This window comes from Gopherus flavomarginatus, chromosome 15 (genome assembly GCF_025201925.1).
Source record: "Gopherus flavomarginatus isolate rGopFla2 chromosome 15, rGopFla2.mat.asm, whole genome shotgun sequence".
Lineage (NCBI taxonomy): Eukaryota > Metazoa > Chordata > Testudines > Testudinidae > Gopherus > Gopherus flavomarginatus.
The window spans coordinates 3,089,914-3,104,620 of NC_066631.1; the positions used below are offsets into that span (position 1 = coordinate 3,089,914).

The 14,707-nt window shown below is 42.5% G+C and overlaps 1 protein-coding gene across 4 annotated transcripts in view; it reads right to left on the bottom strand.

The window, feature by feature from the left end:
* Positions 1–206: 206 nt before the first annotated feature.
* The window catches only part of EWSR1 (EWS RNA binding protein 1), a 39,607-nt gene continuing 25,106 nt past the window's right edge, over positions 207–14,707 (bottom strand). For 2 of the 4 annotated variants that reach the window (XM_050923762.1, XM_050923763.1), the window contains exons 8-17: positions 13,882–14,062; positions 10,987–11,024; positions 10,419–10,451; positions 9,288–9,406; positions 7,597–7,726; positions 7,009–7,131; positions 4,409–4,568; positions 3,396–3,493; positions 2,063–2,315; positions 207–972 (exon numbers count right to left, since the gene is read on the bottom strand). In XM_050923762.1, the coding sequence (XP_050779719.1) occupies positions 933–972; positions 2,063–2,315; positions 3,396–3,493; positions 4,409–4,568; positions 7,009–7,131; positions 7,597–7,726; positions 9,288–9,406; positions 10,419–10,451; positions 10,987–11,024; positions 13,882–14,062 (1,175 nt within the window). In that variant the 3' untranslated portion in view covers positions 207–932. The remainder of the gene's footprint in view (positions 973–2,062; positions 2,316–3,395; positions 3,494–4,408; positions 4,569–7,008; positions 7,132–7,596; positions 7,727–9,287; positions 9,407–10,418; positions 10,452–10,986; positions 11,025–13,881; positions 14,063–14,707) is intronic. The other 2 variants (XM_050923765.1, XM_050923764.1) reach the window with 1 other exon arrangement.

The following is a 14,707-nucleotide window of genomic DNA, read 5'->3' on the forward strand; positions in this document are numbered from 1 at the left end:
CAAGATGATTTCATTTACCCTTCAAATTCATAGTCCTACGTTTCTACTTACTGGGCTACCTTGCCCTGAATGTTTTCAACAGCGCACTGGCTCCTTAGCTGCACTCAGATACCAAGATGGTGAGCATGGTATGCGTGAAATAAAAAACACTACCAGAGAGAACTTAAATGTTCATCTGCTATTTACAAAAAGTCTAGTCATGAATGTACCCAGCAATATGTCTTTATTTACAGCCAGGACGCAATTCTGAAGTCCAACGTCTCATTTGAAATGGTGTGTTCAATTCCACCCTCTGAATGCACTAAGCCACACTTTACAGTTTAAGATTAAGGTGCCTGCTCTGCCTTGCCAAATACACTTCAGGATTGGTTCAATCTTTTCATGGTAGATTTCAATCCCTGCTCCCTCCATACAATGCAACATTCAATGTTAAAGGATTACAAGCCATATAATACATACAAGTCATGAGTGAAACTCACTGCCTCTTCTGCAGAGCCCACAGAGCTGGAGTTTGCGATGCCAACTCTAGGTGGAGATGATCAGCGTGCTGTCGCATAGAGGCTGAGAAGTATTAAGTTTATAAACATTTGGAATTTTATTTTAAAAAAACATCACAACCATTAACATTGTTACAGTTAGTTCTCCTCCTGGTTTTGCAAACAATGATACTGAGCATGCTCACAACAATGTTTTCTCATTGGTTTAATTTTAGTTAAACAACCATTTTGTTTAAAAGGAAAAAAATAACTCAGCACACTACCATTTAACTTGGTTTTAATGTTTCTCCACAAATGGTGAAAAATACTAAAGTACAGACAAGGAATAATCATAATGTTGTGGCCAACATTATAAATATGGAATTATAAATTTAAAACATTTTCTGGTTTAAAAAATAAATCTGGTAGTAAATGCAGCTCTGCAGGTTTCTGCCTCTAGTAGGGCCGGTCTCTCCGTTCCTGACGATGTTCACCCCTACAAAAAAGAAAAAGCTTGGTTGGTTATAGCTCATAGGACACACCCGCAATCTTGTTGTCCATCAGACAGAAGAGGAAAATGATAAAAGGTTTAGAAAATCTGATTTACAAGGAAAAATTAAAAAAACTGGGCACGTTTAGTCTTTGGAAAAAAAGGCTAAGGGGACAGTCTTCAAAAGTGTTAAGGGCAGTTATAAAGAGGCCTGTGATCAATTGTTCTCCAAGTACAAGAAGGTAGGACAAGAAGTAATGGGCTTCATCTGCAGCACAGGAAGATTTAGATTAGATATTAGGAAAAACTTTTTAACTCAAGCACTAGAATAGGATTCCAAAAGGAGGCTGTGCATCCCCACCACTGGAGGTTTTTGTGCAATCCCCACCATTGGATTAGACAAACATCTCTCGGGGATGGTCTAGGGTTTACTTGGTCCTGCCTCAGCACAGGAGGTTGGACTAGATAAGCTCTTGAGGTCCCTTCCAGCCTGACATTTCTAGGATTCTATGCACACGCTCCTAGCACAAGAGGAGGCTATCACAATTTTCATTATTCACTGTTTGTTCCTGTCCCCATCAAGTTTCTGATCAAGGGTTACTGGTTTTCTAAGCTTTATTTCTCCACTTACCTTTGATCCCATCAGATCTTGTTTCATTCTCCACCTCCGCCCCAAAACCTATTTGAAGTTGTAAAATCATCCTAGCCCAGTGGTCCCCAAACTTTTTACCTCTCTCTCCTCCTCCCCCCAAAGCTGGGGCTGGGAGGAGGGCTGCATCTCCAGGAAGGGGGATGCGGACACTGGTAAGGTGGTTCAGGGTGGGGCCACAGCTGGGAGCAGAGCCAAGTCCAGCAGCCATGAGCCCTGGGCATGGGGTTGGCAGCTGGGTCCCCGAGCACAGGGCTGGGAACCAGAACCAGAAGCGAGGCTGGGTGGTGCTCCCTCCTGGCCTCCCATGGGGACTGGTCGGGGCCCCAGTAGCCCTCCTGCCCCCTGCAAATATTCCTCCCCGCCCTCCTAGAGCAGTGCACCCCACAGTTCAGGGACCTCTGTCCTAGCCCACTGCCAGGTTCTTTAGTTTTCTCTTCTACATACTTGTCCATTTTTCCTGGTCCTCCACGCCTGCCGCCTCTGCCTCCCATTTGTTCCATGAGAGGCCCAGGTGGGCCCCCAGGTCCTCCTCGTCTTCCTCCTCCAAATCCACCTCGATCCATACCCCGGCCTCCCCTGAATCCGCCTCTGTCTCCACCTCGTCCACCTCTGAACATTCCACCAGGGCCACCACGATCCATGAGGCCTCCTCTTCCTCCTCTCATGCCACCAGGGCCACCTCTGCCACGATCTCCACCTGGTAAAGAAAAATGTCACCATGTACATTTGAAACCAGGCTCTCTAAGGTGAAAACATGCCTGCTCTAAACGGACTTTCAGGACTGAAAACTTAGCCCTTTCACATTAAATCATCTCTAACCTTCCTCCAGACCTGATGCAAGAGGAAGCAGTAAAAGATGTGTGCATGGAGCTTTGAGACAGAGGGTGTCTAACAGCCTGGCAATGGAACCATACAGAGGGCAGCCACCCCAATCACAGGAAACCCACTTTTCACTCTAACCAAAATTGCTGGCCCTTGTCACAAACATGAATGCTGGCAACACTGCACAAGCTGGAGGAACAAAGCAGAGATGCCCAGGAAGCAACATGAGGCCGCTTTCTCGGCTAGCCACTGGTGGCTAATGCCACACTGCATGAACTGCATGTTTCCAGAAGTGCCACTGAAAACGTGCTACCCTGAAATCCACTGGGGAAGCCCGAGAGGCAAATGGCTGATTTAGAGACCATTTTGGCTAGGAGCCACATCCAGTGACAGTGTGATAGGGCAGGTCTACTGTAGAAACGCTACATTGGTGCACTTGCGCCGCTACAGCATGTCTAGTAAAGTCGCTCTATGCTGAAGGGAGAGCGCTCTTCCTTTGGCATTACTCCACCCTCCACGAGAGGCGGAAGCTATGTTGGCGGGCGAGCGTCTCCTGTCAACACAGTGCCAGCGTGGACAGCGTTTAGGTCACTGTAACTTGCGTCAAGTCTTTCACACCCCTCAGCAACGCAAATTAGATCAACTCAAGCGGTAGTGTAGACCTGCCTGTAAGGAACTGGACTGCTGCAGATAGATGCAAGGAAAGAGTCACAGTTATAGTGGGTAAGTGAGGGCACATCATCTCAGGCAGAGCAGAACCATAAACTGCTGCCTCTACAGCTCCAAGAGGGTATTATTTACCCAGTAATTATCCATGTCTAGCGATCAGTCACAGAGAACACTACATAAGCAATGTCAATCACATACACAAAGGAGGTAGTTCATCTTGAGTACTCATCTCCCATGCTCTGGGAATAACTTGAGCTCTTTCCTAAAAGCTGTGTCACATACATACCTGGAGGTGGGAAGGGAGGTGGAAGAAAGCCTTCTGGTTTAGGAGCCTTGCATTGATTACACTCTGTTCTCCAGGCAAAGTTCTGGTTTCCACATCCCCTAGACAGAACCATCAGTTAGTGAAGACTTAAAAAACAACAACACAGTATCAGAGGGGTGGCCATGTTACTCTGGAACTGTAAAAAGCGACAGAGTCCTGTGGCACCTTATAGACTATAGTCTGTTAGTCTATAAGGTGCCACTGGACTCTGTCACTTTTTAAAAAAAACAGTTATTTTTATCAGGCACAGTAAATCTGAGACACAAGATTCAAAGATGACCTTAACTTTTAATGGCTATGTAACTGATCTAGGAGAGGAGGCTGGTCCTAGTACAGAATGGGAGACAAATGTAAAGATTTTATTCTCAACTTTGATACAGAGTCTGTAAGTGAGCAAGCCCATCTTTCTCCATCTTCAGGGTTTGTGACGACTAACTAGTTAGTATCTGCACCACACTTCTGGGTAACAACACCCTTTTTATCTCCTGGTCTGCCTTGCCAGTACAAAAGAATGGCAATGTATCATTATACCGAATGATGTGGCTGCTCCAAGTATGCTTCTCTTTGGGGGAGGGACTGGTTTGGTTTTTTTTGTGCTTGTACAGCACCTAGCACAACGGCACTACTGCAATACATATAAATAATACCACTATCGCTAATATGGCAGAGGTGTTAAATTGGCAAGGATTGTATGTAATCACTAATGCATCTGTGCTTAGTCCAAGTTCTCAACTGCAGTAAATTCAACAGCTTATTTTTCATAATTTGAACTGTACTTTATTACCAGAAGTTCTGGCCCCAAATGAGCCATTTCCTAACTGACAAGTACCCAGGCATTGGGCTGCGACATTCTGCAGGAGATGAAAGCTGAGTGGGCTACAGTGCCAGGTATCATGTAAGGAAGAAGGCACCTGGGTTTAGAAGCAGGACTACAGGGCACAAAGATCAGCATAGTTGGTAAAGCAAACACTTACGGGTTGGGGCACTGCCAGTCTCCAGCTCGGTGCTGGACATTCCCTCCAGAAGGGTTTCCTCTAGAACCCCGTGGTCCTCTTGGGGGGAAGCCTCCCCTGTCTCCACCTCTGCCTCCCATACGGCCCATTGGACCACCAGAACCACCAGGACCCCCTGGGCCTAAAGGAAGAAGTCAGTTAATTCCAGTGCAGACACTGGTCACCTCCACAACTTAGGGTGCTGCTCAGCAACGTTCCCTCTACTTTTTTACATCCATGTGCAGAATGAGTTCTGTTATGTGCAGCACCAATATCAAGGTAATGTGTGGATGTGTGCCAGCGCCCACTAGTACAAACAAAAAGCCTAGATTTTTTTTTTTTAAAGTTATAGGTATGGAAGAAGAAAGAATATTAAAACAAGGCATAATTAACAAGGTGCACTGCTTAAGATGTTTATTTAGTATGAAATCAGATAAAAAAGAAAAATTGACACGGATGGCTGTATTACACTGAAATAGGACAGAGAAGACAGTAGACTATGTGACTGATTGTGTTCTCACAATGTGGGGCACCACTGCTGTGGACCCACCCAGGCTCAGTTATAGCCCATGCTATCTTAGGATAGGAGCTGATTAAGTATTCCTTGGAGTGGAGTACATGCATTTTATCATCCTTTCTAACAACTCAAGCTAGTATACACACCAAAATGTGGCATATTGAAAACAGCTATATAGATAAAACAAAGACACAGCCATTAAGTGAAAGCATAAAAAAAAGTGTGCCAGGGGCCCAATTTAATAACCTACTCCCATAGACCACTAAATCTTCAGGAAAAGCTGGTCTCAAAAAATAAAGCATCTGCCAAAACACTAGCATGCTACGGACTTTTGCAGTCCACAAAACCATACCTCTTGCATGCATATTATCTGCACACATAGCTCAGCTTTAAGATGCTAAACAAATCTATGTGTCAACTAGAAATAGTCATGCTCGCCTTGCAAATATTAATACAGTATTTTCTGATACTGGAAAGGAGAGTGAAAGGCATTCACTCAGGCTTATACAATTTCTATAGGATGTCAACTCTTAATTTGATTAATACTTCACACACATAGAACAGTAAAAATAAGCAATAAAGCAGCAACACAGACAGTAAACAAGCCACAAACAAGTGACAACACTGAAAATACAATGGGAAATAAAACATCAAGTGGTTGGCTGTTAGCAGGGCCCACGCTGTGTAAGTGAAACAGAGCCCTGTAGAAACAGGCAAATTCTCCCGTAATTTGTCAATGTCACCAACTCAAAAACTCAGAGTAGGCTCATTAAGTTTTTACAAGCCTAGCCTTAAGTAAATGGAGCACATTAACACATAGCTTCAGAGTTTGCAGACAGATCTCTGCTTCAAATAATTTGCAAATAAAGTCTTCATCCTACAAAACACCTAGCACCAAGTGCTTGCTACTTATGAGTCGAAGAGAGTACTCTGAAGAGCCAGAACTATACCAGATAGCACAGATCTGGCCTTAATGGTTTCCAAATCTCTCTCACCAAACGAATTCTAAAACTTGCCTGGGGGCCTCTCCTCTGGACACTGCAGCCCCAAAGCTGAGGCTGGGACATGACAGGTTAGAAAATACAAGAGCAATACTGCAAATCAATCTTTAAAGCTATTTCGATAGTACATGTTCCCAGACAAAACTAAATCCAAACATTTTAAGCAGCTAGTGGAGGTACTGTTAATTTTAGGAATTAGAGTAATTAACCTATGTACCAAACAAGCAATTCCTAAATGCCAACCAATGCAAAAGCTAGGTATAAATAATACACTGTCACTTCTGTGATTACAGAAATAGTTATTGAATGTGATTTTTAATGACAGTTTTGGGGAGGAGATGATTTGTTTCGATTCTTTTTAAAAAACAAACCACAGTTACTGCAGTTATTCTCCAGCCAGAACTAATCATTTATGGGGATCTCCTTTTTGGAGGAATAAAAGCACTTGTCATATATAAAGCACATCTCAAATCCTGTTTCTACTTTTTCTATTCAGTTGGCTTGACTTGTGTACAAAATTCAGGTATAATCAGTGGTAAAATAATGAAAATGAAGCTAAATACATTTGATGATTGTATCTATGCACTAGTTTTTTACATTAAAAAGGCAGAAGCAAAATGCATATATTTGTAAATGGCACACATGACATGGGGTAATCTTTAACACAGTGCAACAAATATGGTTTTTAAAAAGTGACATTTAGTTAAATCTTTCTTATTGGTATTGTGGAGTTTTATTTGTCTTTCCCATCTCTCGTCCACAGCTCAGCTGGGGCTGCCTGGGAGAGAGCTGGACCAGAGTTGAGACTCAAGTCTCCCCTCCACCTCACTTATTCCCCCCACCAGCTCACCTTCTCCACTTTCTCTCTCTGCAGGGTCAGGAAGCACCTAATTAGTGGAGCCATGCCTGCGCAACACCACTAATTAGGTGCGCGGCCCTTCATTCCCTCAGGTGTGCACCTTAGAAGGAACTATGCTGTTTGGTGTACACGACACCCCTGCTGCTCTGCACAATAAGGTTCTCGGGGAATTCAGCTCATTCATACAAACTCTGGCCAACATTACCTCCACGCAGCGGGGGAGGCAATCCACGTGATTCACGTGGGGGCATCCCACCCCTCATGCTGTTCATTGGCGCCTTCTTCCGAGTGAGAGAAACTTTGAGTTTGCTCCCCTGGAAATCTTTTCCTGGAAAAAAAACAGAAGTGTGGCTTGCTTACATGGTCACAAACTTCCACTACTGGAGGGGAAATAGGGCTTGGGTACCCATGTACATGCATCCTACAGGATACATCTCTTCGTAGTCACTGATCAAAGAGAAAAGTGTCCTTATATTAAGTGTTGGGGGGTGGGTGGGAATTCCACCTCTGACCTGTAGAGCCAAAGAAACTCTACACAGAATTGCCCAGACCAGTTGGAAGTTAACGCACTAGGGAGCGGGCTGATCTCATCTGGTTTGACTAAAACCAGAAAGTTTCCCAGGTATAGTCTTTCCAAGTAAGATCTGCTTTACCATGTATGTATGTATGACCTGCCTGTGTGGAGGACATAAAACCCCACTTTTCTATCCTCTGAATTAGCCAAATACTTAGCTATGAAATAACCCCCAGTCAAAACTATGCTCAGAGTCATGAGTTAATTCCAGTCACTTGCCATCAAACCACTCTACTGCTGCTTTGGCAGTTGATGGGTCATCATAGAACACTGTGGCATCTCCTTTTGGCTTTCCAGTTTCTTTGTCAAGATAGAAGTTTATCATAGGTTGCCCAGTCCTCTTGTTCATCTAGCAGGAGAATAAAATCACTTTACAATTCATTGCACTGCAATTTAAACAAAGATTCCCAATATATCCTTCTCCACTATTCTTAAAATCATCCCCAATTCCTCTGAGTTAGAGGTCAAATACTCCATTTCAATTATACAGTTAGATGTATTAGGAAGAAGCAAATCCACACAGATCTCCCCCAATCCCACGTAGCAGATGTGACTAATCCCCTATCCCACCTAGAGGGGCACAACTACAGTAGAATTCAGAAACCTGATACAGACATTTAAGGACAAGTCCGAAAAGGCTCTTTTGGAATACAACTCTGCAGGTTACTTCAGGGGTTCTCAGCCTGCCGGGTTGGGACCATGCTACTATATGGGAGAAGGACCGGCCTAGAATACACTGGGTGGGGGTGTCCAAGTACGGAAAAGGCTGAGAATCACAGCTCTATTTCCATCCCACTCTACTAGCTGGTGAGATAGTTACTGCTCCACACTCCAGCAGTCCTGTATAGAACCACAGGTTTGGAAGGGACCTCGTTGTGGTCATCTAAGTCCCCTGAACTCATGGCAGGACTAAGTATTATCTAGACCATCCCTGACAGGTGTTTGTCTAACTTGCTCTTAAAAATTTCCAATTATGGAGACTCCACAACCTTCCTAGGCAATTTATTCCAGTGCTTGGCCACCCTGACAGTTAGGAAGTTTTTCCTGAAGTCCATCCTAAACCACCCCTGCTTCAATTTAAGCCCACTGCTTCTTGTCCTACCCTCAGAGATTAAGGAGTACAATTTTTCCCTTCTCCTTGTAACAACTTTTATATACTTGAAAACTGTTGTCTCCCCTCAGTCTTCTCTTCTTCAACTAAACAAAACCAGTTTTTTCAGTCTTCGATCATAGGTCTTGTTTTCTAGACCATTAATCATCTTTGCTGCTTTTCTCTGGACTTCCTCCAATTTGTCCACATCTTTCTGAAATACAGCACCCAGAACTGAACCCCATACTCCAGTTGAGGCCTAAATCAGTGCTGAGTAGAGCAAAAGAATAATTTCTCATGTCTTGCGTACAACACTTCTGCTATACATTCCAGAATGATGTTCGCTTTTTTTGCAATAGTCTTACACTGTTGACTCACAAGTTAGTTTGTGATCCCTTTCTGCAGTATTCCTTCCTAGGCAGTCATTTCCCATTTTGTATGTGTGCAACTGACAGCTCCTTCATAAATGGAGTATTTTACATTTGTCTTTATTAAATTTCATCCTATTTACTTCAGAACATTTCTCCAGTTAGTCTAAATCATATCTTCCAAAGCAATTGCAAACCCTCCCAGTTTGGTTTCGTCCGCAAACTTTACAAGTGTACTCTCTTATGCCATTATGTAAATCATTGATGAGGATAATGAATAGAACCAGACCCAGAACTCATCCCTCCGGGACCCCACTCGATAGGTCCTTCCACCTTGACTGTGAACAACTGATAACTCCTCTCTGGGAACAATTTTCCAACCTGTTATGCACTCACCTTACAGTAGCTCCCCCTAGGTTGCATTTCCCATGCATACCCATGTTGTCACCCACCTTGACAACACCACATTGTTTGAAGAAGTCTGCCAGCTCCTCCAGGGTGACACTGTCACTCAGTCCCTGTACATAAACTGAACTGTTGTCTGAGTCGTCATCTGGGTCTACAGGTGGGCCTAAGGAGATCAGATTCACAGAAGTCTCATTATACCATGTGATCACAAAAGATAATGAAGGACAGAGTTCAGTTTTGTCTGGTCAACTTTAGTGACAATCTCCTAAATGGATTGCTACATCTCTTTCAGTGAGGGTAAATACTTGTATATTTATGGAAATGTCAGAAGAAAATCCAGCCATACAACACGGGGATACAGTGGCACCTTTTCTATACATAAGGAAGAGCCATACCGCACACTGATCACTAAGCAAAGTATCTGTAAAAAGGCTCATCCTTTACAAATAACCAGCTGATTTATTTCCCAGACAGGGAAATTTGGTCTGGTCTCTTGCCATGGCTGGATGTATACCATTCAAGTGCCATGAGAAACTGTAGTCAAAATTGGGTGGCTGATGTAACAGAAGTCTTTTTGGGGAATAATTTGAGATCATCTGTGCAAAAATAGATATCCAACTGCAGGTGCACATTAGATTTTACATCTTTTGTGCAATTATATAGGCAATGATGAAAGCTGATCCTGGAAACAACTAGACACACAAAATGCACATTTGTACAGGACTAGAAAGGCAAAAATTACAAATTCACAGGCTATGGGTGATGGAGTAGAGGAAAGGAAGAGAAAAGTAAAGATAGTATGCGCCTCTATGGTAGTTATTTCAATACTGCTTGAAGTTAGATGCCTGGTATATTTGAATAGCCATGGACATGCTGCTTAAATACCCTCCTCTTTCATGAAGAGAAGGATAAGCATCCAAATGAATCTTTCCAAATTTAAATAAGTCAGCCAACTATTTGATTAATTAAGAAAGCAGAAGGAATGAATCAAGACTCTGAAATACAGTGAGTGAATGCCCCAGAACTTTTTATACAGGCAGGGAAGAAATAAGGCAGAGAGAATCCTTTGCGGACAAGCAATGTGAATGACTGCCTTCACTTGCGGAGAAAGAACAAGTGAGAAATCCTTCTTTTCATCATGCCCAGGTAATATTCTGAACGGTACTCAAAATTACCTAAATCAAGATCTGGTCCTTCTTCCATGGGTCCTGACAGTCAGGGAAAAAAATCATATAAAGTTTTGTTAGTGCACGTCTTGCAGGCTGAAAACCGACACACACAAATCTATCTACTTACAACCACCATATGATGGTGTTGTTTAAACTCAAATTGACCTGCATTGCAAAAATTTTTAGCAATGCACCTTTTTATGGGTTTTTTGTGATCAGTTTGCTACTTTTAGCAGCCTTTAAAACCATTAACCATTATTACACTTCTTTAGCTTTATTGGGCCAATCAGTGTATATTTATAAGAAAAGTTACTTTTTTCTTTATTAAATCCAAACAAAATTAAATTTATTCTCCCCAAATTACAAAAGTAGTTTCTCAATACTTCAAGTTACCCTTTGTTTTGTAACCATAGGTTAACCTTATACCCCTAGGCATTGCCGGCAGTACCCATTAAAGTCTTGTTGTATATGTCATTTTTAACCACTTATGAAACTAATAAAAATTATATTTTTTTTTCTAAAAACTGACTGATTTTTTTTTTAACACTATCCATTGTAATGCTCAAAAACTTACCACCAGGCTTATTGAAGCCACCTCGCTCTCCAGCGCTGCTGGGGGGATAAACGAAGAAATGAAGGCCTTTCCCTTTAAAAAGCCAGTACCGCTCTGAGCCTCTGGGGCTCACTGGGAAGAATGGCACTGGCTAAACATCTCCAAACAATGCATCTGTCTGTCTCTCTCTCATCTCGTCACTATGCCTTTCTTCAGGGCAGCTTGCTCAAATTTCCTTTACGCACAACCTTGCTTGTCTGGTTTAGACACCACTTTTGCTGCTGTACCCTTTCATTACTTGTATTGGTATTAACAGTACAATACTTGGCAAAAACATTTAGAGAATTTCAAATTGTGTTTGATTTTTAAAAAAAAAAGAAGAAGTCCTCTATAGGTCAACTCCCTCCCCTTTGTGTGTACATAAAGGTGCACCCTCAGCCTCTTGCAGCAGGAGAGCAAAATGAGTTCCTGGGTCCCTAACATTAACAGTTAAAAAGGCAGGAGACAACCATATGTAATACCTAGAACACAATTCAGATGACATTTCCACTAAAACCTTAGTATAACGCCATACATTCAGGACACTACTGGATTTAACAGTCTCTGTGGAAGGAGAACCTACAGAATATATCAGGGCTCAAAGGCCTGGGGGTGCAGCTTTGTGGACACAAACCAGAAATTAAGATTTTAATGTGTGCCAATCCAAAAATCACAGCCTCTAGCTTTTAATACAAAAGCACAGGCTAGGCAATTAGTTTTCAATTGCTTCCAAGTGCTGGTTAATTAGGAAAATGCCACCTGAAAAGGGTTTTATTGGGGGGGGGGGTTGTTTTGAGGGAGGGAAGAGAGGAGGGAGAGAGCCATCTACTTGCTAGCCAGTATTGCACCTTTAATCTCTAAAAAGGTTTTAAATACACAATTCCAAGCTGTTGCATGCAGCTTTGCTTCCCTTTTTTTTTTAAAAAGTACACACCATATATGTAATGTCTCTCTTTTTAAAACACATACGTTTACACTTTTTAATGTTACACAATTCTAAAGTATTATACCAGTATGCAGTTACCAAAGTTACAGAAGGATTCCATTTATACAATGAATACATTTGGTTAAAAATATTCTATGTATATTTTTCCTCTCCATATGGACACCGTGTCTAGTCCCACTTTTCATTATGCTGCCGGCTGAGTACTGAGTACGGGTACTTTTTAAGTATTGAAGTGTATACAAGGCTCTCACTTTGTAACCTGTAGCATATAAATGCGACAAAGCATGTTAAAAAGTTTCCATGTTTAACAGCCAATGAAAATATAAAATAATTGAGTCAATGAAAAAGGGCATGTTAATAACATTGAGCTCCTTACCTGCAGGAGACACTGAAATCCATCACCACACCATGATAAAAGGGCCGAGTTCCCCTACCCTGTCCCCGGGTGTTCAACCTACTGCTTCATGGGAAGGCCACCTTTTCTATGGACAGTAGAAAAACTACATCCAAAAAGCTGGCAGCCTCTTTAATAGACTGTCAGCTGGAAATCACTACAGAAGTAATTTATTTTTTGATTACAGGTGTGAAATTAGAGAAAAAAATTGTGAAACTTTTGCAGTGAACAGCACCAAAATGGCTAGAAGTTTTAAGACGTGATGATAGTAATTTCAAGTGTCTACATCTACTTTAAAAACATTAGAAATAAATACATTATGGATGAAATCTTTATATAGAACAATGGAACCCTGTTCCATTCAAGCCAATTTATTAAATCAGTAATGTTTCCATGTGAACAAGTGTTTACCTTTAAAATATAAGTTCCAAATAGTTGTATTTCTCCAATAAAGATTTCAGGCCATTTGGATTCATTTTAGCAGAGCTATGCAGAATGACAGAGTAACTTCCCAATTTCTAGGTGAAACGGGGTTCTAAAACAAGTTGCCAATAAATGCTGCACATTTATTTAAGGCTGTTGACTCACTAGCCCAGCCATACAAATATATGGGGTAACATTTTACTGAGGTTGTTCCGATGTTTTGCACATCAATACCTGCATTTCTAATCCACATGAAACAAACACTCTGCATAGCTTTAAACTAAGTTTCATAGGGACTGAACACACACAAAGCTAAACCTTCCTTATATTGTAAAAGCAGCAAAGAATCCTGTGGCACCTTATATTAGCCTTCATAATTAGTCCATCATCCTCACCTTTATTAAAACAGACACCAAAGACAGGGACCTATAAACTACTGATCTGAACAAATAGGTTTACTAAACCAGATTATGCCATCAGTTAAAATGACCAAACTGATTTAGACCACCTGAAAGCTCCAATGGGGAGCAGTTCTGGAAGTCGAGTCAGATCTCTGGGTGTTCTTGGGGCTTTTCTTCACACTCCTAACCAAGCCACTCTAGAGCTGTGGCTTCAACAATAAACTGACCCATACATTCACTTATGACAGTAGCTCCAAGTGCTACTTCTAGTGCAAACAGAGGCTGAGGGGAAACATTGTATAAAACAGCTGACATTAGGCTTCTGCCATGTACATACCTGAAACATCAAGACCCCCAGTAGTGAGGCAAAGGAAGTGAAACCTGGATCTCCTGGAAGGTTTGTGTGTGTTCTATCCAAAGTTATTGTTAAATCCCACAGAGGATTTCACCTCTGAATAACCATGAAGGGAGCTGAAAGTTCTGTATTTCATAAAACCCTTAATTCCCCCAAACCCAACAAACTGCAGGAAAAAAAACAGATCCTGCCCCTACTTCCCCTAGGACAACATTTCCATGGACTAGAAACAATCTCCCTATTAATAAATATTCTCCATGGAAGTGTGGTTTGAAATGTCATCTTTCAGCCGTTCCTTCCATTTCAAATCCTATGGGTAAAACAGAATTAGGTAAAAGAAGAAAAGATTTGCTCTTACCCCATTCCTCCGCGTCCTCCTCCCCGCCCACCTCTGCTCATGCCTCCACGATCAAATCCTCCTCTTCCCCTTCCCCGGTTATCAGGGCCACTCATGCTCCGACTTTCTCCTGGGCCAGAAAAGCCTCCAGATTCCTGTCCATATCCACTCATGTTGCTGGTATGGTCCTGACGAAATGAACCTGAGGAGAATTTGTATTGTAGATATTAAAGCAGAAGCAGATAAAGTCAGACTCATTCTGAAGTGCCTGTTCCGATTACAGTAACTCTCCACTTAAAGTCATCCCAGTTAACGTTGTTACATTGCTGATCAATTAGAGAACATGCTGGTTTAAAGTTACGCAATGCTCCCTTCTAAGTTATTTGGCAGACACGTGCTTTGTCCACTGCTTACAGAAAGAGCAGGCCATTGGATCTAGTGGTGGGGGCTTGGAAGCAGGGTGGGCTATCAGCTTCCCGCTCCCCTAAGTTCCCTGTGGGGCAGCCGGTCAGCAGGCTATCAATTGCTGAACTGCCCCTCCCCCGACTCCTGAGTGCAGATCCTGCCCTCTGCCTTGGAGCTGCTCTCAGGAGCTGCCTGCTTGCTCTGCAGTGGGGAGGGAGGGGAGAGGAATGCTAATGTCAGGTGTTCCCCTCCCCTCACTCCTGCCCCTTGCTACTTTACCCCATTTCCACAGTGTGTGGGGGAGGGGGGGAAGAGGAGAGAGGAAGGGAGAGACACTACAGGGCTCAGGATAGAGGAGCTTGCTGGCAGCAGCTGCTGTCTCAACTTGTTGATCTACTTAAAAAGGCAATGTACTTATAGTGGCGTCAGCGCACTTAAAGGG